We start from the raw sequence: 23,027 nt of genomic DNA on the forward strand, positions 1-23,027 counted from the left end.
AGGGGGGCCCGGGAACGGCCTCGGACCTGCCCCGGTCCCGGCCTCCCGGGCAGCCCCCGGCCGTGCCGGGCGGCGGAGGGAACCGGCGGGAGGCGGCTGCAGGACGCGGGCAGCCGGCTCCGTGCGGCCGCTCCGGGAGCCCCGAGCCCGGCCCGGGTTGGGCCCTGGTGGGGTGCTGGGCCCCGGGCCGCGGCCCTTCCCCGAGGGCTGCCTGGAACCGGGCGTCTGCCGGCCGGTCTGCTGCGGGCTGAGCCGTGGGAAGGCCCTGGGGGGATACAGAGTCCCAGAGTCACAAAATCACAGAGTCACAGAATCCCAAAATCCCAGAATGACAGAATCACAAAATCACGGAATCCCAGAGTCACGGAATCACAGAACCGCAGAAACACAGAATGACAGAATCACAAAATCTCAGAATGCCAGAACCACAGAACCACAGAATCACAGAAACATGGAATGACAGAATCCTAGAATCACAGTCACAGAATCCCAAAATCCCAAAATCCCAGAATCCCAGAACCACAGAATCACAGTCACAGAATCCCAGAATCACAGTGTGACAGAATCACAAAATCCCAGAATCCCAGAACCACCTAGGTCAGAAGAGACCTCCAAGCTCACCCAGTCCAGCTCCGACCTAACGCCACCAACTCCTCCGCACGTTAAAACCCAGCCAGGCCCCCTCCGAAACCACACCGAGACCCCCCCCACACACACACACACCCCTGCCCACGTAGGGCTGCGCCCCAGCTCGTGTCACCCGTGTGGGGACGCGTGGCCTCGTGCTGGCGCACACCCTGCTGTGGAGGCCGGGCTCTGGCCAAGCACCGCAGCCCGCCTGGAACCAGCAGCCATCCCGCAGGGAAGAGGGGCTCGTGCTGAGCCACGTTCATAGCCCCCTGCCCGCAGGAACCTGCCCGGCCCTGCCCGGAGCCCACGTGCCCGAGCCCCCGCGGCCTCGTGGCTGTGCTGCACCCGTGTTTGTCCCTCCCTCCCCGCATGTGTCCCTCCCTGCGTGGGAGCCTCACCCGCGGGAGGAGCCGCCGGCGGCCGCCTGCCCGAGTCCCACAGCCCCCCTCACCCCGGGTCACTCCCATTAGGTAAAGGAGCAGCTCGTCTTGGCGGGGGTATCTCCCTCTTGTGCTTTCCTTGTATTGTACGGGCCTGGGTCATCGAGGAAATCTTACGGGTCCTTCTGCTGCCGAGTGGTCACTGGGGAAGCCCGGCCCCCTTCCCCCCATTGTCAGCGGCCGGGCTGTATCCTCGCTCCGAGCCCCGGCCCCTAAAAATAGCTCTTTGTCAGGCGATTGTTCCGACACCTTCGCGGCTGCATTGACGTGGGCCGGAGCGGGACAGAGATGGGGTAGGTGGAGGGGAAGGGCTGGAGGTCCCCCCTGGGACCGCTCCGAGTATTCGCCACTGATAACAGCTCCTGTTGGGGGGGGAAATGGGCTCCAGGCACGCGTGGCTCCGTGCCGAAGGCCTCCCCGCACGCCGCTGCCCGCTGGTCACCTCTTCCCCACCTGCCCCCGGCCCTGTTTTGGGGCTCACCCCGGGTGCCCCGGTGGCCCCGTGGTGGCCGCAGAGGGGACGCCTTGCTCAGGGTGTGTGGCAGGTCAGAGAGCTCCCATAGCTCCAGCTTAGATCCCATAGCATGGTGCCAGACCCCGGTTGGGGTCCAGCCCAACACCCCCAAAACATCGCCACGATTTGCCCAAGCCGACCCCGGCCCTGCAGCGCTCTCCCTGCCCCTGGCCCCACAAGAAGCCCCTCTTGGGCCGGGGGGTGCGTTCCCCATGGAGCTCCTGGCCCAGCACACTGGACCTGGGGTGCCCACGACTCCTGTGCCTCATCAGAGGGGTCCCTTGCAGCCTGGGGGGACCCCCCCTCTGCTTGTCCCTCCTCGCCCCCTGGCACCCCGCTCGCTGTCAGCTGCAGGTGACCGTGCCCCCGGGGACCTCTCCTGCCCGGCCACCCCAGCTGCAGAAACAGGGCTTTTATTTCCCATGAGCTCGAGCAGGTCTGGATTAAAATAAACCGCTGGCCCGGATCCCTTTTCTCGTGTCACGGGAGACGCTGTGCTTGCACCAGCCCGAGCCTGGACCCTGGGCTCTGCACGGTGCCGGGGCCATGCCTGGGACCCCCGGGACCCCCGAGACCCCCAGGCCTCCTCTACCTGCCCGTTGTGGCTGGCCCCAGGCCCGGCTGAGCCCCTCGGGGCCGTGGGGCAGGGCACGGGGCCAGCCCCGCTCTGATTACCCCCAGCGCTTTTTCCTTTTTCTCCCTTAATTTACCGAGTGCTAAATCCAAATATTACAACTTCCCCTCCACGCCGCTGGTTTACGCAGGCGGCCCCCGGCCGGGCATTGTCTTATTGTTTGTGGAGGGAAGCTCCAGCGGGAGATTAACCTGGCGTTCACCCCGCTGCGGCTTCACACCCTGTCCCTGCTGGGGGGGCTCGCGCCCCGGGGAGCACGGGGTGCACGGGGGGACACGGGGACAGGGATCCGCGGGGCTGCTGCACCGGGGGATTTGGGGGATTTGGGGGACCTGGGGGCTCGGCTGCTCCAGGGCTCTGCTGGTTGTGGTGGGGCGGTGAGGAGCTGGGGGGAGCCCCGGGGTGCTCAGGCAGTGCCTTGGCCCCTTTTCTTCCACAGGGAGCTGGTGGGGTCTGTGCCAGTTTGGGGGACAGGGGCCGTGGGGTGGGTATCCCGTCCCATCCCATCCCCATCCCCATCCCCGTCCCCATCCCCATCCCCGTCCCCATCCCCGTCCCATCCCATCCCCATTTCCATCCCATCCCATCCCCATCCCATCCCATCCCATCCCCATTTCCATCCCATCCCATCCCATCCCATCCCATCCCCATCCCATCCCATCCCATCCCCATTTCCATCCCATCCCATCCCATCCCATCCCATCCCCATCCCATCCCATCCCATCCCCATTTCCATCCCATCCCATCCCATCCCCATCCCATCCCCATCCCATCCCCATCCCATCCCCATCCCATCTCATCCCATCCCTGGTCCTTGCCCCCCGTCCCCCTCCCCACCAACCCCTCGGGACCCTTTCACAGGGCCGTTTGCCTCCAGGCCCCGCAGGCCCTGGACTGATCGGCCCCACTCGGGCAATCGCTGCGGCTCCTGCCACGGGGACGATTTCCCTGGGCACCGAGCGCCCCAGCTTTGCTCTGGTGCCATTTAGGACACGATTGGGGTCTTCATCCTGAGCCTCTGCTCCGGGCAGAGCCCAGAGGGGCTGCCACAGCGCAGGGCATGAGGAGGGCTGGATCCTGGGGATGGATCCTGGGGCTGGATCCCAGGCTGGATGCCAGAGCTGGATCCCAGAGCTGGATCCCAGAGCTGGATCCCCGAGCTGGATCCCAGAGCTGGATCCCAGAGCTGGATCCCCGAGCTGGATCCCAGCCCCTTCCAGCAGCCCCACACCGAGCCCCCTCCGGCAGCTCGGTCCCGACCCCGCCGGGTGCGGGTGCAGCCCCGCTGCATTCCTGCCTCGCTGGCCCGGCAAGGTTAAACAGCGGAGAGGCTGAAATATTTGGGAGGGGAATGGAGAAGGGAAAGGGAAAAAAAAATAATAAAAAAAAAGATCTATAAAAAGACCGTTTAAAAACACAAGTTAAAGAAAAAAAAATACCAGGCGCGGAGTGCAGCTGCGGTTCTGGTTCCAGTTCCCAGGTGATGTCAGGCCTGGAGCGTCTCCAGCCCCGGCCCCTCGGAGACGGTCTTTGTGGGTTCAGCACTGAGTGTTTTTCCTTCCTGAGACTCGGGGACACCTTCCTGTCTCAGAGAAAGCAGCCAAGAGCCATTCCAAGGGTGTCCGTGCGCAGGAAGGGGAGAGGATGGGAGGGGAGCGCGAGAGGCGGCGCGGCACGGCGCGGCACGGGGCTGGCAGCACCCATGGGTGCCCGCTGCCCTGGCCGAGCCCTCTTGGCCCCACGGCGAGCACCCCGCGTGGGGCAGGGGGCACCCGGCTCCCATCAGCCCGGCCCCAGCGCCTCTGAGTCACCGTTTCCCTCTCGCTGCACTGGGAGGGGCTGGAATGCACTGGGACGGACGGGCTGCTGGCACTGGGACGTGCTGGGAGCCGTGGCCTCGGCACTGGGACATGCTGGGGTGCCAGTCCCTGGCACTGAGAGGTGCTGGGACACACTGGGACACATGGCCCTGGCACTGGGACGTGCTGGGATGTGGAGATCCTGCACTGGGACTTTTTGGGACCCAAGGCCCCCGCACTGGGACATGCTGGGATGTGCTGATACTGCACTGGGACTTGCTGGGACCATTGGCCCTGGCACTGGAAATCCTGCACTGGGACACACTGGGGCCCATGGCCCCGGCACTGGGACATGCTGGGATGCGCAGATCCTGCACTGGGACTTGCTGGGACCCAAGGCCCTGGCGCTGGGACATGCTGGGATGCACAAATCCTGCACTGGAACACACTGGGACACATGGCCCTGGCACTGGGACATACTGGTGCCCAAGCCCCAGGCCCCAAGAGCCACTGGGATGCTCGTGCTCAGCCCTGACACGCACCGGGCCCAGTACTGGGGACACACCGGGACCCGTGCTCGTGCTGCTGGGACCCGCTGGGACCCCCACCCTCAGCACGGGGACATGGGGGGGGGGGGGGGGGGGAGGGGGGTACACAGCGGCACCAACACCCCGGCACCGGGACCCGCCGAGCTCAGCACCGGGACCACCAGCACCACAGGGGCCGGGGGGGCGCGCGGGGGCTCCCCGGCAGCCCCGTGGGGACCGAGCCCTTTCATCCGCGGGCCGGGGCTGTTTGCAGAGCGTGCCCCCCGCCCCCCCCCCCCCCCCACCCTTCCCCTGCCCCTGCCCCCCGATAAACCCGAGGGCAGGGATTCTGTGTCCGGGGCTGTTTGGAGAATCTCACGGCTGTTTATTGGGGTCTGGGACACATTAGACACGCTGAGAACAAACCTCTCCCACCCACCCCGGTCCCTGCCTGGGACTCGCTCTCACAGCTGCGCTGCGCTGTCAGCTCCATAAATCAAACCCGGGGGGGGGGGGGGGGGGGGAAAGGGGGGGCCACGGCTGGGCCGGCCCGGCTGCACGGGGGGCCGGGGGGTGCCGGTGGGCTCCTGCCATCGCCCCTAACCCAGAGCAGGCAAAGCGGGACCCTCGGGGGCACTTCTGCTCCCTTTCTGCCCCGGGGTCGTGCCCGGGGGACCCCCGGCGTGTCCAACCCTGCAGCCCTGGGGGGGGGGGGGGGGGGACCGCGCCAGCAGCCCCCGGCTGCCCCATCCGCAGCTGCTTCGGCTCCGTGGGACGCGGGGCCCCTGGGAGCCGCGTGCCCCCGAGCCCGGTGCTTTTCCCAGGCTCAGCTCACCGCAGCGAGCAGGGTCCTGGGGAGGGTCGGGGCGGGGGGGTGTCTGGGAACCCCCCGCGTCCCCGCCTGACCCCGCATAGGTGCTGCTGCTGCAGCCCTGCGGCGGTGGCGGCGGCGGCGGCGGCGGTGGTCATGGTGGTGGTCACGGTGTCCCAGGCAGAGGAAGGGGCAGAAGCAGCGAGATGAGCCCCAACGCGTCGCCTGGGCACCACAGCCACGTGTCCCACGCATCCCAAATGTCCCACGCATCCCAAATGTCCCACGCATCCCATATATCCCACGCATCCCATACGTCCCACGCATCCCACGCGTCCCATGCGCCCCGTATGTCCCATATGTCCCATTCATCCCATGCACCCACTGCATCCCATGCACCCAATGCGTCCCTTGCACCCCATGCATCCCACGCGTCCCGCAGCACAGCCTGGTGTTGACCCCCCTGGGTCTCCCCAGAGCCCAAACCCTTTTGGGACCAGAGCTGTCTGCAGGGTTTAGGCCCACAGGGACATCGTGTGCCGGGGGTCTCACACCCACGCGGCCACGGGGACCACGGCGTGGCTGCGCCCTGCCCGTGGCGCAGAGGCACGGAGCTGCGTTGGGCGCGGGGCCGTGGGGCCGTGACCGTTTCGGGGACCCCGCTCCGTGCCGGGTCAGCAGGCAGGCAGCAGCCCGTCAGAAAAATAAGGTTTTTATTTTCCAAGCGGCTGCGTGTGCACACAGAGCGCCCGCGGGGCCGCGCCGCCGTCCCCCCCCCCGGAGCGCGTCGACGCCGGCCGCGTGCGGGCTGCTCGTCCCAGCCGGGTCCCCCCTACCCCGGGGCGCGGGACCCCCAGTTCCTCCCGGCCACGGCAGCGTCCTCCCGCCGCGGTGCCGGTGCCGGTGCCGGCGTCGGTGCGGTGCCAGCCCGCGGCCCCGCCGGGCTCCGTCGCCTCCGGCTCCCTCCCTCCCCGCTGCGGTCTCTGGGGCTGGCGTGCGCGGGCTGCGGCCGGCTGTGCCGCTGTCTCCGGTGGGGTGCTCGCGGCCCCGGCTCATCTCCGCGACACCCGCAGCGGGGTGACCCCCCGCACCTTCAGGCAGTTGCCCCCGAGGTCCCTCCGGCCGCCCTGCGGAGAGAGGAGGGGAGAGCTGCGGGGCGCCGGGGCAGCGGGGTGCCCGGGTGCCCTTGGGGGGATGTGGGGGGACGCGGGGTGGTGCTGGGTGCGGGATGGCACCGGGGGACAGGGGTGCATGGCCCCGGGCAGGGCAAGCGTGGGCGAACCGTGCCGAAATGGTTGGCGGGGGGGGGGGGGGGGGGTGCAGTGCTGCCTGGGATGGACACGGGCGGACAGACGGACGGACGTGGTGGTGCCCAGTGAGCTGCTGTGGGGTGGGAGTGGGGTCCGGGTCCCAGGTAGGTCCCCACGTCCGCGTCACCCGCAGGGACACGGCCCCGATGGGGGTGGGAGGCTTGGCCCCAGCCACCTTGACCAGCACAGACCAGCATGGCCCAGTATCCTCCAGCACGGCCCAGCATCCCCCAGCACGGCCCAGTGTCACCCAGCATGGCCCAGTGTCACCCAGCGCGACCCATCAGAGCCCAGTATGGCCCCTGCGCAGCTCAGCCCAGCACCACCCAGCATGGCCCAGCCCAGTTCCAGCCCAGCCCAACCCATTTCCAGCCCAGCCCAGTACAGCCCATTTCCAGCCCAGTACAGCCCATTTCCAGCCCAGTACAGCCCATTTCCAGCCCTGCCCCAGGGCCAGGAGGTGCAGCACAGGCCCCAGCCCAGCCCCTGCCCTTGTCCCCAAGGTCCTGGGTGCCACCAGAGCTCCCGGCCCCTGCGGAAGGTCCCAGGACGGTGGGGGGACACCCAGGAAGGGCTGGGGGGGCTGCGGGGTCCAGTGAGCGGGGGAGGGGGGGGGGGTGGAAGGGGAGGGGGACAGAAGCAGGAACAATAATTAAAAATGGAGCAGCAGAAAACGAAAGAGCCCCGACGGCCGGAGCGTGCCCTGCGGCCGCTGCTCCGGGCAACACGAGGGGACAGCGAGGGTCCCGTGGGGACGGTGACAGGTCCGCAGCCCCTGCCCCAGGGCTCAGCACCCCCCCTGCTGCCTGGGGGTGCCCTGGGGGCCGGGGGGCTCCCAGCCCCGTGCCCTGCAGCAGGGGAACGGTGTGGGTGGCAGAATGGGTGCTGCATGGGAACGGCGCCCGGACCCAGGGGTGCCAGCTGGGGACAGTGCTCAGGGTCACCCTGCAGCCCCCGGCCCCATGCTGCCGCCAGCCCCTGTGCTCATGGGGGGGCACCGGGACCCCTGCAGGGGCGTTTGCTGCGCCCTGAGCTCCGCTCCATCACCGCACCGGGCTGCTGCTGTGACCAGGAGGGGCTGGCGGGGCATGGGGACAGGGACGGGGATAAAACGGGGACAGGGACGGGGATGAGATGGGGACAGGGACGGGGATGAGACGGGGACGGGGATGGGGATAAAACGGGGATGGGGACGGGGAGGAGATGGGGATGAGGATGAGGCGGGGATGGGGACTGGGATAAAACAGGGATGGGGACGGGGATGAGACGGGGACGGAGACGAGACGGGGACGGGGATGAGACGGGGACAGCCCGCGAGCTCCGCGCTCCCTCCCATCCCATCCTCATGCCCCCAGCCCCGGGGTGACTTTAACCCCCCGAGACCTCCCGGCCCGGACGGACGTGGGGGAGCAGCCCGGCCCTCTGACGCCAGCGGGAGCTGTGGGCGTGCAGCTCCGAGCAGGATTTGGCCGGGAGCTCCGGCGGGGGCTGGAACCGGAGCCCGCGGCGCTCGCGGGGACGCGCCGAGCCTCCCGCTCCCGCTCGGCCCCACGAGGGGCTGCCGCCCCCCCCAACCCCTCCGGGGCCGTGCCGGGCCCCCCGCCCCGCTCACCCCTTTGCGCTGGTTGCTGAGGCAGAAGGTGCAGATGCTGCGGGGCTGTTTGCTGTCCAGGTCGCCCTTGGCCCCGTAGATGGCACTGAAGCAGGGCTGCCCGTCCTCGCAGCCCTCGCCCAGCAGCAGCACGTTGGCCAGGTGCGAGATGTAGCTGGAGGCCAGGCGGAGGGTCTCGATCTTGGACAGCTTGCGGTCCACGGGCTCGGTGGGGATGAGGGTGCGCAGGGCCGTGAAGGCCGTGTTGACGCTCTGGGTCCGGTCCCGCTCGCGCGCGTTGGCCGCCTGCCTCTGCTTCACCATCACCATGGGCCCCGGCTTGCGGGCCACCTTGCGGCGCGCCTCCACGGCCTCGTAGCAGCCGTACGACTGGTCCGAGGTGTCGCTCTCGCTGCGGTTCTCCTCGTCCTCCGACAGCATGCCCAGGTCCGGGTAGAGCACGCGGGCGGCCACGGGGCGCAGCATGGTGAAGGCCATGGCCGGCGCCCCCCGCCCTGCTGGGGGCAGCCCCCGGGGCCGCGGGGAGCCTTCCCCCGCCGGCACGGCTGCGACGGCCGCCGACGGCCGCCTTCCCACCGCTGCTCCGCTGCTGCGTCCGAGCGGGGCTGGGACGGCTGGCCGCGGGGGGAACCGGGCTTTATACGGCCGGGGAGGGGCCGGAGACGGAGCCCACCCCCAGCCAGCCCCCAGCCGCCGGCCGGACCAGGCAGGAGGCCAGCGTCCTCGCCCCAGCTCGCGGGAGCCAAGCGTCGGCTGCGGCCACTGCGGGCCTGGCCCTGCTCCGTCACACCAAGCTCGGCCACAGGCACCTTGCAGGCAGCCGGTGACGGGTCCCGGTTGTGCCATGGGGGGGGGGGGGCACTGGACCCCCGGTGCTGGCCGCGGCGTGGCGAGCGCTCCCCTGGGCTCTGCGGGGTGACGCCTTGCTCGGGGTCCCCTGCGTGTCCCCAGCCCCGCGTGGCTGTCCCCAGCCACCACCAGGTCCCGCAGGGTGGCTCGTGGGGCACGGGGGCTGGGATGGGGCAGGCGGCTCTACCGGGAGCGGGGTGGCCCCTGGAGAATTGGCACCGGGTTCCTTTACTGGAGGGGACATCGGCCGGGGGACACGGCCCCCTGGGACAGGTCCGTGCCCAGGGGAGCCCTGGGGAGGTGAGGCCAGGCCAAGCCCCGCAGCCCCTCGCTTCTCCGTCCCCGGGGCTGGCACCACGCGTGCCACCGCGGGGCAGGACAGGGACACGGCCCCTGGACCCCGCACCCTGCCAGGGGCACGGGCAGCGGAGCTGGTGGCGCTGCCAGGCTGCCCAGGAGCATTTCCTCCTGCCGGCACTGGGAAAATGAAGTCTTGAGTCCTGGAGCTGCAGAGCTGCAGCGTCCCGGGGCTGCCCCCAGCACCCTCACCCCTCCCCGAGCACCGGCCGCCGCCGGCCCTTCCCCTTCGCCGCAGAGGTTGTGCAGGTCCCGCTCTGCCTTCACCCCTTGGCAATGCTCCGGGGGGCAGCAGAAGGGGGGAGGCAAACGGTGGAAAAGACCCGGCTCCGGGCAAATGGCCCTGGGCTGCTGGGGACGTGGCTGCAGGAGCTGCTGGGACTGGCCCGGGGCCGGTGGTGGCCGCAGGGCTGGCCCCTGCGAGCTGCGATCCCCATCTGGCCCCCAGCCCCGCGGCCGGAGGAGGATGCTCGGAGTAATGAGGCAAAAAGGGGCAGCTCCGGGAGGTGCTGGGGGCTGGGAACGGCGGCTGCAGGGCACAACGGGCACGCTGCGAGCCCCAGGGCAAGGTGGCTGCTGGGGGGACGCGGGGGGGTCCTGGAGCCCAGAGCCTCGGGACGAGGCAGCACCGTGTCCCACTGTGTCCCCCAGCCAAAGCCCTGTGGCTGCAGGACCGGAGCTCGTGGGGCAGCAGGGTCCCCTCCGGGGCTGTCCCCACGTGTACCAGGTCCTGCTGCCGGGGTTGTGCAGGGGGGGCTGCGCTGTGCCCCCCCCCCCCCTTATGGCAGCAAACGGCCCCTCTGCCCCCCGCGGGGCGCGGGCAGCCCCTCGCCGTGGGGCCCCAGCCCTGTTTTCCTTCACCATTTGTCTGCCTGCGCAGAGCCTGTAAATCACACGGCGGGGGGGGGGGGGGGGGGGGCGAGGGCCACGTTGGGGGGCCGGGAGGGCTGGGGGGGGCGTGCAGCCTGCCTTGGGTTTCTGCGGGGGCTCGGGGACGTTTCCCTTGCCAGCTCCATGCCCCACAGCCCCTCACGGCGCATGGGGAGCAGGCAGGTGCCTGCACGGGGCAGGGAGACTGGGGCACATGGATCGGGGGGGGGGGGGGGGGGGGGCTGCGGATGGTCCCTGGGGGGCTGCAGCCTCCTGCAACCGGGGGGGGGACGCAGCTCTGGATGCGGCTCCTCTTGAGCAGAGCAGGGGGAGGAAGGCACCACGGACCCCGCAGGAGCCCCCGTCCCCGCTCCCCCCCCCCCCCCGGCGCCCAGCCTGCACCCCGCTGGGTGTGAGCTGGGGCCCCCCCCCCGCCCCGGCCCTGACAGCGCCAAGACGGATGGCAGGGGCTGTGTACTCAGGTGTGGCCGCCCACACATGGCCACCAGCTGACGGGGGCTGCGGGGGGGGGGGGGGGGTGAGCCCGAGCCCCCCAGCCCTACCGGGTACCCCCGGGGACACGGCCACGCGCGGGGTGCTGGTGGTCGGGAGCGGCCTCGGCGGCTGGGGCACGTGGGGACACGGGTAGGGAGGGAACGGCAGGCTTAGGGGTGGCTGGGCGTGCAACGGGGGCAGTGTGTGAGTGTGCGTGAGTGTGTGTGTGTGTGTGCATGGCATGGATGAGTGGCTGTACGTGTGTGTGTGTGTGTGTGCGCGCGCAATTGTGCTCGTGTGTGTGCATGGATGTGCGTGCCTGGATATGTGAGCACGTGCCTGTGTGTGTGCACTTACATGCCACGCGTGTGCGCGTGTGCAGCCGCGTGGGCGTGCACAGCACCGACCCGCAGCCCCATACACGCTTCCAAGCCCCACATCCTCCAGGCTGCCGGTTTGGGGTGTCCCAGGGGGCCGGGGGCCGGCAGCCCCAAGGGCTGGGTCCCCCCTCCGCTCGCTGGGAAATGCCCCCTGCCCTCCCGCTCAGGGGAGTGTTTATCCGGGAGGTGATACTTAAGTGTAAGAAAATAAACAGGGAGCAGATGGCACGGGGGGCCGGGGCTGCCCCCCGCCCCACCGGGCTGCTCCAGCCCTGCTGGGAAAACACCGCTGCCGGCGAGGCAAATGGATTCCAGACCCTGCGGCCGCGCCGAGCATGTGGCCGCCAGGACGCTGTGCCTGACCCTGCTGAGGTCTGGAGAAGCAGCACCAGCCTGACCCAACCTGTCCCTTCCCATCCCAAACCATCCCACCCCATCCCACCCCATCCCACCCCATCCCATCCCATCCCATCCCACACACACCGAGCACCCCACGAGCCCCCCCCCAGCAGGCGGTGCCCAGGACCGACCCCTCTGCCTGTACCCATGCCCCTTTCCCCGATTTTGGGCCCAAACCGGGCAGTGCAGGGCAGCGAGGGCACGGCCCCACCGAGAAGCTGCTGTGTGCAGCATCCAAGCGCGGCTCCTTGCTGCCCGGCTCAGGCCAGGGTCTCGCCAAGGGGACGCTGCCCCTGCTTGTGAACAGGGGGAGACCTCAGCTGGTGAATCCAGGAGCCCTTGGAGACCCCACGGGTGGGGAAGGACAGCGGGGCGGCTACACGGTGCTGAGCCCTCGGCTTGCCCAGCAGGACTGGGTTTGTGAAACCCTTTGAAATGGAGCGAGGGTTCCCTGCATGAGTTGCCCTTGGTCTGTGCCTGAGCGATTGGGATGGGGACATGGGGATGGGGACAGCGGGACAGGGACGGCAGGATGGGGACAGAGGGAAGGGGACACCAGGATGGGGACACCGGGATGGGGCTGCTGCTGGTGGCAGTGGTTCCCGGCAGGTCCCCATGACCGGCAGCCGTGCCCGGGGCAGCACGGGGTGCCCTGGCCCCCGCCCGCCCTCCGGGGCCGTACCTGCGGGCCGGTCTGGAAGGCATTACACGGCTGTCGCGCGGGGAAGTCTGTCCCAGTTCCGGAGCCGGGACCCTCCCCGGCAAGCCAGCCGGAGCGGGAGGGAGCCCACAAAGCGCCTTTGTTCCTGCCCTGGAACGAATGGATTGGAGGCAGCCGAGATCGGCTGTCAGCCGGCGACACCGGAGCCCTCCTCGCGGGTCAGGCAGAGGGAAGGGGGACAGGTGGAGGGACGGACGGACGCACGGACGGATGGACGGACAGACAGACAGAGCCGCTGCGGAGATGGCCAGATGGGGGTTTCGGTGCTGGAAGCCCCAGGGCCAGCTCATGCTCCCCGCACCATGCCAGCCCCAAGGGACGTGCAGCCAGCCCTGGGGACACCGCACAGCCCCTGGGCCGCAGGGGCCGGTCCTGGCCCCTGGCTGCTGCCACCAAGCCCCTGAGCAGGGCCACAGGGTGCCCGCTGGCCTGGCAGTGACCCAGCACTGTCTGCAGGGGCTGGGATGCTGGGGGAGCAGGTCCTGAGGGGGCTTCCAGCTGGGAGAAGCCTCCGTGGGGTGCAGGATTTGGGCAGCCTCGGTTCATCCCAGCTCATGGGGTCGCAGCTCTGTGGGGCTGCCTCCTGCCCCGCTGCCACTTGTACAGGGCACAACTCCCCACAGTACCGGGTGAGCAGAGCCCCCGGGAGATGCTCGATGCTGGGCTCATGCCCTGGGGCTGGGCGAGGACCCCTCCCCACCCTGGGGGCCCCGTTTCAGCAGGCTGGGGACACCCCGTCCATCTCCCGCGCTGCCAACGGAGCTGCCACCTCGTCCCTCCCCCCGCGCTCTAAGGAGAGGAAACTTTTTAGCACGCCACAATTCTTCGGAGAAATTTATAGCCCATGAGGGAGCCGCAGGCCAGGGCTGCTCTCGGCGCGAGCGCTTGCAGGGCTTCCTCCCGGCGGGGGCGGCTTTGATGCGGCGCATGCAGCCCGGCCGTGCCGCGGCTCCCCCCCCCCCCGGCCCCTGCCCTCGCGCAGCCCCCAGCCCACCCTGCCCTTCCTCCCCAGCGGCTCCTGCGGAAACGCCGCGCTCGCAGGCAGTGCTGAAGCGTGCCCCGTGCCGCACCGCGCACTGCCCTGCCCGTGCGCCCCCCCCTGCCCCCCGCCAGGCCCATTTCTGCCCTTGGGGGACAGGATCCAGCCGGCACGGAGCGTGGCCAAGGGGGCAGAGCGAGGGCAGGAGCGTCCAGACGCGGTTCCTGTCCCAGTGCCGCGGCTGACTCACGGCGTTGGGGGTGACTCAGTGGCCTTTCCCCTCCCTGGACCACGGCTCCCGGCTCGGAGGGATGCCGAGGCGCCCGTGGGATGCTCGCAGTGGTTGCTCCAGCCTGCACGCGGGGCGAAGACGTGGCGCTGCGGAACCGACAGCATCCCGTCCCCCAGCTCAGCACCCGGCCCCCAGCTCAGCACCCGTCCCCGTTCCCCCAGCCCTCAGCTGCCTGCTGACGCCGGTGCCAGGCCTGCCCCGTGTCCCCGCTGCCCCGTGCCATCCCATACCTCCTCCTGCCCCCCGCTGCCCCCTGCACCAGCCCGCAGAGCCGCAGGGCTTCGACCTCCTTTATTCCCGGAGCACGAGTGGGTGTCCCCACAGCGCCGCTCGGAGATGTGCCCCACGGGGAAGGGGGTGCAGGATGCGTCCGAGGATGGGGCAGGCGGCTGTGGGGCAGGCGCAGCGCAGGCTCTCATGGGGCCAGCCTGGAGCTGCAGGGTGAAGCCTGGGGACCCGGCTTGGCTGCGCTCTGGTACAGCTCTGTCCTGGTTCGGTGAAGTCTGGGTTCGGTGAGGTCCTGGTTCGGTGAGGTCCTGGTTCGGTGAGGTCCTGGTTCGGTGGGGTCCTGGTTCGGTGGGGTCCTGGTTCAGTGATGCCCCGGTTTGGTGATGCCCCGGTTTGGTGATGCCCTGGTTCGGAGCTGTCCCGATTCGGAGCTGCCCCGGTTCGGAGCTGCCCCGGTTCGGAGCTGCCCCGGTTCGGAGCTGCCCCGGTTCGGAGCTGTCCCGGTTCGGTGCTATCCCGGTTCGGAGCTGTCCCGGTTGGGCCCCGCCCGGCCCCGTTCCCGCAGCACAACGCCGCCACCTGCCGGCCGCCCACCGGAGCCGGGACCCCCCCGTGCGCCCTACCGGGACTGGGGGGCGCCCACCCCGACCCCATCCCACCCACACCGGCGTGGACAGCACCGGGGATGCTCACCCCGGATCGGGCCCACGGTCGGGGGGGGGGTCCCGCTAGAGCAGCTGGGGCGTGGAGGAGCCCAGGTAGGTGCGGAGGTCGCTGAGCGTGGACGGGACGATCTTGGCGGGGATGGTGTCCCGGCTGAGCTCCCGGTGGGCGGCGTAGCGGTGGCACCCCCCGAAGGAGTAGAAGTAGTCCCCGCCCTGGCTGCCCTTGACCCACAGCACGTCGATGGGGGGCACCCGCTCGGGATCCTCCTGGGGACGGGGGGGGCCGTGAGCTTCCCCAGCAGTGCCCCGGCACCTTCGGGGGGGGGGAGGGGGGCGGCTGCACGGGGCCGTGCGGGACCGCCCGGCCTCATCCTGCCCACCCCAGCCCCTACCTGCAGGGTCTCCACCAGGCTCCGCACCTTGCCCGGGTCCAGCACGGCGGGGATGGGCCGGATGAGGACCCGCATGGGCACGTTGTGCACGGCCGTGATGTGCTGCGTGTGGATGCTCCCGGTCTCGGTCTCTGTCCCGGTCCCGCTCCCGGTCTCGGCCATGGCCCCGCTGTCCCCGGAGCCGCTCCGCCGCTTCCTGCCCCCGCCGCCCCGCCCCGGGCAGCGCCGCGCCCGGCCGCTCCCCTCCGCCCCCCCCGGCGCTTTTGCAGAGTCACCGTGAAGCGGCAGCACCGGAAGCACCGGGGGCACCGGGGGCACCGGGGGCACCGGGGGCACCGGGGGCACCGGGGGCACGGACAGCCCCGGCAGCACCGGCAGCACCGGCCCCCCCCCCGGCTGCTCGTCCTGCTGGGGTCCCGTCCCCCGGGGGGGGCACCGCGGAGCCGTTCCCGGGCTGCGACCCCTGGCACCTCCAAATGGCCCGAGCTGGACCGGGACCCCCAGGATCTCCGGGTCCGGCTCCCGGCCGTGACGTTTGAGGGCGTTTTTGGGGGTTCTGCAGCCCAGTGCCCCCCCGGGAGGGCAGAGACCCCAGGTGCCCCCCGGTTCTGCAGCCCCTGCCCAGCTCCCGGGGGGCACCGGCCCCAGCCCCGACTCGGCAGCACCAAGTGGGGGGGGTCTTCTGCCCCCTGGGGGGGCTGCTGGTGGTGGGGAAGGGGTCGCGAGGCTCTGGGGGGGGGCCCCAACTTCACTGCTTGGGTGCTGCTGGGGTTCCCACCAGGACTCACCCCCTCTCTGCTTTCTGCTGCTCCTCCCCAGCCGGGTGCTGTCGGCTGCCCCTCGGCACGGGGGCGCACACCTCGCCCCCCCCGCTCCCCTGCCACCCCCCAGCCCCGTACAGATGGCCCGAGACACCCCTGGTAGTGGCAGAAATCCCTTTTATATCCCTGAATTGCATTACAAGTAACACTGCGGGCGGCCGCTGCTCGGTCCGGCTCGTCTCGCCGCGGCCGCTCAAATACAAAAACCTGGCAGAAAAAAATCGATCATGCACGGAAAATTATTGCTGTGGTGTCCGCTATGTACACAACACGGACGGGCAGCGCCATCCGAGGGGAACCGTGAAATGCTGTCCCCTGCGTGGGGGACGCGGTGCGTGGCCACGATGCCCACGGGGTGGCCACCACGGTGCCCTCGGGGCTCGCGAGCGTCCCTGGGAGGCGTCGAGCCCGTGGGACCCGCGGCCACGGCGGGAGGAAGACGGTGCAGGAAGACGGCGCGGGGGGCGCGCGAGGTCCAGGCTGAACCCCGAAAGTTTCGGGGGCTGGCACGGGCTGGGGGGGCCGTGGCAGCTCGTGGCCCGAGGTAGGAAGCGGCTCGCTGCGGGGCCGGGGGGGGGGGGAGGTCTGCGGGGAGGTTGCATAGAATCGCTGGGTTGTCCCCGCTGGGGTGGCGCGGGGAGCAGAGCGGGACCCCGCGGCTCCGAGGAAGACGAAGGAGAGCGGCTCTGCCCTCGTGGGGGGCTTGTGGGGTTTGGGGGGGGGGGGGGGGCTGCTCAGCCGCCTCACGTTGCCCCCGCCTCCATGCCTGCTTTTCGGTGGCTCTCGGGGTCCTGTCCCCGTCCTTGTCCCCACGGCTCTGTCCTGGGCACGGCGGCGCCGCTGCAGCTCTGCTGCCTCCTGCGAGCCGTGCGGAAGGGCTGCCGGCCCCGCCAGTCTTGGCAAATAAATAGTGAAAAGGGTAAGTAATAAATAATATAAATAAGAAGAGCAATTAAATAGACTCACCCGAGCTCTGCGGTACCACCGACCCGCTCCTCCTGGGGGGCTGGCGTCTGGCTGGGGGGGCCAGCAGCAGCCCCAGAAGGGTCTGGGGGTGTGGGGGGCCACAATTCGGGTGCGGGTCCTGCCCCGGGGCTGCTCCCATGCAGGTGGGGGGACGGCAGGGGCCTGGGCTGCGGGTCCCAGCCTCCGAGGCAGGTGTCCGTCAGTCCTGCCGAGCCATCAGTCCTGGCTCTTCGGCCCACGGTCCCATCCCTGGTATGGACCAGGGGAGTTTTTGCTCCTGGGGGGGGGGGGAGCAGCGAATGTCTTTCCTCCCCGGCGGTTCCCGGGAGGAGAAGCAGCAACTCTAAATAAATAACAGTAATAAATTAAATAAATATCAGTGAGCGTCACGAGCTGGGGGGAAGGTCTGTGCTGGGTGGGGGAGAGGGTCCCGGGCAAGTCCCCACAGAGAGACCCGCCTGGCTGTGGGGCTGGGGCTGGGGCTGGATCCGTCCCGTCCTGGGGGCACAGGGGCACCCTTCTCCTGGGGGGTTAGAACTGGGAGCTGGGGGCACGCGTCCTGCAGCCACCGCGCAGCCACAGAATGGCCGGCAGCGGCTGCAGGAGCGCCGGCACAGGGACGGGGAGGGACGGGACGGGTGGGGGTGCTGGGTGCGGGGGGGGGGGGGGGGCTGGCGGAGGCTAGTTCCCTATTGCACAGCTGTGTTCGGAGCCCTTGAAGCAGGCGGACTCGTAGTGCTTGTTGAGGTACGACTTGAGGGCGAAGGTCTTCTCGCACTGCTTGCACTTGTAGTGCTTGAAGGCGGAGTGGGTCTGCATGTGGGCGCGCAGGTTGGAGCGGTCGGCGAACGCCTTCCCGCAGTGGGAGCAGCCGAAGGGCTTCTCGCCCGTGTGCGAGCGCATGTGGCCCTGCAGCAGCCAGGGCCGGCTGAAGGCCTTGCCGCAGACGTCGCACTTGTGCTTGAGGTTGTGGGTGAGGACGTGCATGGCCAGGGCGGGCATGGAGACGTACGCCTTGCCGCAGGTCGGGCATTTCCTCGCCATCTTGCTGTCCAGGCTGCGGTGCGTCTGCTTGTGCCGGCTGAGGTTGGAGGAGGTGGCGTAGGTCTTGCCGCACTCGGGGCAGGAGTGGCGGTGGCCGCCGCGGCGCTGGCTCTTGCCGCGCCGGCGCGACCGCCCGTCGGTGATGAAGAAGGCGTCCATGGAGTAGCTGTCCGTCACCGCCGCCTCCCCGTTGAAGTAGCGGGCGGAGAAGGTGGACTGGGGGCTCTCGGGGTCGCTGTACTCCTCCTGGCCGGGCGCGTAGGCTGGGTCCGGAGGCGCCGGCGGCAGCCCCTGCTTCTTGTCGGAGTCGTAGGCGGCAGGAGCCAGGCAGTGCTGGAGGTACCCTGCGGGGACGACGTGGCGGGGTCACCGTCCCCGGGCCAGGCTCTGCCCCTGCACCGGCCCAACCGGGGAAGGGGGGGCGAGCTGTGAGCCAAAAACACCCAACGGGGGTGCAAACTGAGGTGGCCCCCCCAGGTCCCCCTGTCCTCATCTGCACAAGGGCCGAGCCTGCCCTGGCTCCGGTCACAGCACGTGTCTGCTGGCAGGATGGGACCCAGCCCGTGGGGACGCCCGGGGAGCAGGGCTGGTGGGGACTGGGTACCCCGGGATGCTGCAGCCCTGCGCAGCCCCTGGATCCATCAGCCTCTGGGGGCTGTCAGCACCCACATCCTCCCACTGGGGCCGTGGGCGCTGCTCCTTCCTCACCTCTCCTTCTCCAGGGGGAGGCGAGCACAGAAGGGCCTGGGGAGGTCACCCCATCTCCCCCCGTCTCCCCCCATCTCCCCCAGGGAACGTGGCACTCGTGGCACCCAGAGGCTGCGCCCTAACCCTGGGTAACCCTGGGCTCCCACTGGGGACAGGGACCCACAGACCCCAGGGGCAGGGGGGCTCTGATGCCACACGGTCGTGTCGCCCTGTGTGACACTGGTGCACGTCTGCTCGGGGCCAGGCTCTGGGCAGGTGACACTTGGCCCGTGCCCGAGCAGGCACCACGTGGATGTCCCCTTCCTTCCGCTGCCAGCACACGACGGTCACTGCGCCGCGTGCTCCGAGGGGCTCCCTGCTGGGCTGGTGGCTAAGGATGGGGGGGGGGACACAGCTGCCACCCCAGGGTCCCTGTCTTGGTCCTGGCAGTCACCTGCGTTGTGCGCAATGGCCCTGGCCAGCTGCTTCAGAGGATGCAGCCCTGCTGCTGGGGACAGCGTGCTCTGCCAGGGGCAGGGGCTTGGTGCATGGCTGGGGTCCCCAGGGCCGGTGTGTGCCAGCGGGACAGCGTGAACGCCCCCCCCCCGCTGGGGCCCTGCAAACCATCCCTGATCCCAGACCCCTCCTGCCTGTGGGACCCCCCCATCTCAGCTGTCGGGGGCAAGATGCAGCCGGGGCCACCACGGTTTGTCCCCTCGAGGCCGGGGGTCCCTGTGCTACGGTGGGGAGGGGTCCGTGAGGCGGGGGCACAGCCCGGCCCCCCCCCCCCCCTCGCTCCCCGCGCCCTGCTGACAGTGCGCTCGCACGGGCTGTGCAGAAAGCGCTCCGCTCAGCAATTTCTCACGCTGCCTCCGAGCATGCAGCAAGGTTATTTCCAGGAGAGCAGCGTCGGCAGCTTCTGCCCAGCTGCAGCACATCCCTCCCCCACCGGCTTCTGGCTCCAGACCAGGCTGGGGGGAGCTGAGGACCCCCCCCGGCCGGGCGAGCATCGCAGCCCTGCCCTGGTGGCAGAAGCCCCTTTGCTGGGGAGCAGTGTGCAGCAGAAAGTGGTGGTGGGGGGGGGGGGGGGGGCCAGCAACGCAGTGCTCGGTCAGCCCCGGGTCCTGTGTGGCAGGATCAGGCCCATCCGTGCATCCAGCTCGGGCTGAGGGTCCCCGAGCAGCTGGGAGCAGCCAGGCCATGGCCTGGGATGAAAATCCCTGGTCCCTGCTTCCAGGGCAGACCCCCGGGGCTGCCCCGCCGGGGGTCTCTGCCAAGCGCTGGTGGCTCCCAGAGCCCTGCCCGGTGTCACCTCGCAGGTCAGGGCTCTGGGGACCCTCTGGGGACTCAGCACCTTCCTGCCCAGCCCTTCGCACCCCTCCCAGTGCTGGGGGGTGTGTGTGTGCAGCCCCCCCCCCCGCTCCCCCTTCCCGCTGTGCGCGGCTGCTCCCCGCGCCCCGGGAGGTGACAGCCTGCTCCGAGCTCTCCGAGGGGCTCAGGGCACCGCCGCGAACAATGAAAGCCGCAGGCACGGCGAGCAGCCTGCTCCCGGCCCCTGCCCTCGCCCCGGCTGCTTTGTGCCCCCCCAAAATAACTTGCCGTGGGAAGGAGCCAGCCCCATAGCTCCCCAGTCGTGGGGGGACCCGGCTCCAGCCAGGGGTGCCCCCCGGGCTGCCGCTGTCACCGAGGGGACGCGTCCCCAAGGACCAACTTCGGCAGGGGCTGGTGACCCCCGCCGGGGGGGGGGGGGGGGGGGCACAAACCCAACAGGGACGAGCCCCCCGATGCTGTCACACTGCCCCCTGCCCCCCGACCCCCTCCCGGCTCCCACCCGCGGGGCACAGCGGGGGGACCCCCGCCCGTCACGCCCCCGTCGCCCTGACCCTGCCCCGCGTCCCAGCGCCCCGGAGCCCCCCAAACCCCCCCTGTCACCCCCAGCCCCCCCCAGGCTCGCCTTCCCCCGGCCTCCCCGCCCTCTGCCCCGCCGGGCTCACACAATAGCACGGGGTGGGGGGTGGGGGGGGCGGCCCCGGAGCCCCCGGCCCCGCACTCACCATCGCCGGCGGCGGGGCCGGGCAGCGCGTAGGGGGGCTCCAGGGGGGCGTAGGGGGGCGCGGGGACCCCGGCGACCGGGAACGCGTCCGCCTTCAGCTTCTTCACCAGGAAGGAGCGGGGCATGGCGGGGCCGGGCCGGAGCCTTCAGCACTGGACAGCTCCGGTACCGGCACCGGTACCGGTACCGGCACCGGCACCGGGCAGCCCCGGGCGGGCTCCGTGCGCCGTCACCGGCCCCGCTCCGGGCCGGGCGTGCGGGAGGCGAGGAGCGGGGAACCGAGTGCGAGGGGCGGGCGGCGGGAGGAGGAGGAGGAGAGGAGGAGGAAGAGGAGGAGGAGGAGGAGGAGGAGGAGGGGGAGGAAGGCAGGCGGCGGGGGGGGGAGGGGGCCGCTCCGCCCGGCCGCGCCCCGAGCCCCCCCCGAGCTCCCCCGGTAGCGCCGGGCGCTGTGGCACGGGGGGGGGGGTCCCCGCTCCCCGCCTCCCCCCGCCGCGGACAATGGGGACACGCGGGGACGTGGGGGGGGGGGTGGTGGTGGCGGGGGGCGGCTGCCTCCTCCTGCCGCCTTTGTCTCCCCGCCGCCAGCCCCCAGGGCCTGCAAAAGGTGTGTGGGGGGGGTGGGTTACGAGGGCGTCCCCATCGCTGTCCCTGTCCCCGTTCCCTGTCCCGGTTCCCGTCCCCTGTCCCCATGCCTGTTCCCTGCTCCTAACCCTGTTCCCTGTCCCCGTTCCCGTCCCTCTTCCCTGTCCTCATCTCTGCCCCCGTCCCTCCCCGCTGACCCCTTTCCCTTTCCCTCACCCCTTCTCCTGCTCCCCGTCCCCATTCCCCTTCCCAGCCCCTCACCTCTGTCCCATCTGTCCTGCCCCCACCCCGCCCGCTGCCCCCTTCCCCTGTCCCCATCCCTTTTCCCCATCCCTTCCCCACCTTCTGTCCCTTTCCGTGCCCCTGTCCCCATCCCTGTCCCGGGGGAAGCGCCGTGACCTCCGCAGCCCACCGCAGCAGCGGGCTCGTGGCCGTGCATTGTTCCCCACCGAGCCCCCACTCCCCTGCTCGCTGCGCCCCCCCCCGGTGCAGGATGAGGCCCCGTCCCGCTGCGGTCCCAAGCTGCCTCTCCCTGGGGCTCACAGGTGACACCGGGGGACCCTGCTGGAGGGGTTCTGCCCCCCACCGTGCCCCCCCCCAGGCCGTAGGGGACCCCGTCACAGCCACCCTGTGCCCCCCAAGCTGCTCAGCAGAGCTGGGGAGCCCCATTGGGAACCCCGGAGTGTGCCCGGGGCTTCTGCACCAGCTGGAGGTGGCCAAGGGGGCACAGTGAGAGGAGGACCCAGCACAAAGGACCCGCACCCCCAGCACCCCTACCCTGCCACCCCCTTAGGGTCCCCAGCCCCTTTGCAATCCTCCTTGAAGCCGGTGCCCCCCCAAGCATCCCCCTCCCCACGGCCCTGCCAGAGCCCTGCGCTCCGAGTGCGTTGCAGCGCTCAGCAGGAGCGGTCCGTGATCCGTCAGCCGCAGGCAGAGCGCTGGCACGGCCGGTGTGGGGGAACTGGGGCACATCCATGCCCTGCTGATGGCCCCCCCTTAGCCCTTTGGCTAGGGACACGGTGTCGGGGGGGCAAGAGCAGTGCCCCCGGGCGCAGCCTGGTGCTGGAGCTGGGCAGGAGCTGGCAGCCCCGTGCTCCTTTACCTGTGCCAGGAGCTGGGGGCAGCTCTGGATGTGCTGTGTGTGGCACCCCATAGCCCAGGACATCCCCTAGCCTGGCATTGCCCCATATTGTGCAGCATCCCATAGCCCAGGGCACCCCATAACCCACAGCATCCCATAGCTCAGGGCACCCCACAGCACCCCATAGCCCAGGACACCCCGTAGCCTGCCATTGCCCCACATTGTGCAGCATCCCATAGCCCAGGGCACCCCATAGCCCACAGCATCCCATAACCCAGGGCACCCCATACCCTGCAGCATCCCATAGCCCAGGGCACCCCACAGCACCCCATAGCTCAGGACAGTCCAGGGCACCCCGCAGCCCACCCCAGGCTGGGGCTCCCATCCCGCTCCCCCCACAGCTCCAGGGCTCTCTCCCCTTCTCAACCTGACCCCATCTGGCCCCGTGGCACAGCGGGCCCGGCCGTGCCAAGGCCAAGGTCACGTCTCCCCGAGGTGCAGCCCCAGGGCCGCCCCGGCATCGCTCCCGGCCCCGCTGCGCCCCGATTTATTTCTCCGCGTGCGTGCGGCCGCCTTCCTTGAAGGCACGTCTGCAGGACGGGCGATTACTTACGCCCTAGTTGGGCCGGGCCTGCCTGCCCGCCCGCTGCCCTGGGATTTTTTTTTTCCCCTCTCCAGGCTGTGGTGTAATAAGGGAGGTAATTAAGTGTAAAAGACAGGGGGAGGGAGGGCGGTGAGAGAAGCGGGGGGGGGGGGGATAGGAACTGGCTCCTTTCAGAGGCAGGGGACTGAGATAATGTATGTTAATAACCCGCAATCAGGCCTGCGGAGCTGTGCTAATATTGCTGACTGCAGCACGGCTGGGCCCCCCCCGGCCTGCCCCCGCCAT

The 23,027-nt window shown here is 70.3% G+C and overlaps 3 protein-coding genes across 7 annotated transcripts; all 3 read right to left on the bottom strand.

Moving 5' to 3' along the window:
- Positions 1-6,407: 6,407 nt before the first annotated feature.
- Positions 6,408-8,754, bottom strand: TCF15 (transcription factor 15). The gene is made up of 2 exons (XM_035567206.1): positions 8,278-8,754; positions 6,408-6,482 (listed from the first exon to the last, which is right to left on the bottom strand). The coding sequence occupies exons 1-2, from the start codon at positions 8,752-8,754 to the stop codon at positions 6,408-6,410; spliced, it is 552 nt and encodes a 183-aa protein (XP_035423099.1).
- A 5,141-nt stretch (positions 8,755-13,895) lies between these two features.
- SRXN1 (sulfiredoxin 1) lies at positions 13,896-15,134 on the bottom strand. 5 transcript variants are annotated; one of them, XM_050714056.1, is made up of 3 exons: positions 14,905-15,134; positions 14,541-14,779; positions 13,896-14,155 (listed from the first exon to the last, which is right to left on the bottom strand). In XM_050714056.1, exons 1-2 carry the CDS (start codon positions 15,064-15,066, stop codon positions 14,576-14,578), a joined length of 366 nt encoding a protein of 121 aa, XP_050570013.1. In that variant the 5' UTR covers positions 15,067-15,134; the 3' UTR covers positions 13,896-14,155; positions 14,541-14,575. The 5 variants fall into 5 exon arrangements, with proteins under 5 accessions (XP_050570013.1, XP_035423033.1, XP_035423032.1 ...); XM_035567140.2 differs by having other exon boundaries at positions 13,896-14,171; XM_035567139.2 differs by having other exon boundaries at positions 13,896-14,187.
- Positions 15,135-15,825: 691 nt separating this feature from the next.
- SCRT2 (scratch family transcriptional repressor 2) lies at positions 15,826-20,788 on the bottom strand. The gene is made up of 2 exons (XM_035567120.2): positions 20,477-20,788; positions 15,826-18,079 (listed from the first exon to the last, which is right to left on the bottom strand). The coding sequence occupies exons 1-2, from the start codon at positions 20,598-20,600 to the stop codon at positions 17,373-17,375; spliced, it is 831 nt and encodes a 276-aa protein (XP_035423013.1). The 5' UTR covers positions 20,601-20,788; the 3' UTR covers positions 15,826-17,372.
- Positions 20,789-23,027: the final 2,239 nt, after the last annotated feature.

This window comes from Cygnus atratus, chromosome 16 (genome assembly GCF_013377495.2).
Source record: "Cygnus atratus isolate AKBS03 ecotype Queensland, Australia chromosome 16, CAtr_DNAZoo_HiC_assembly, whole genome shotgun sequence".
NCBI lineage: Eukaryota > Metazoa > Chordata > Aves > Anseriformes > Anatidae > Cygnus > Cygnus atratus.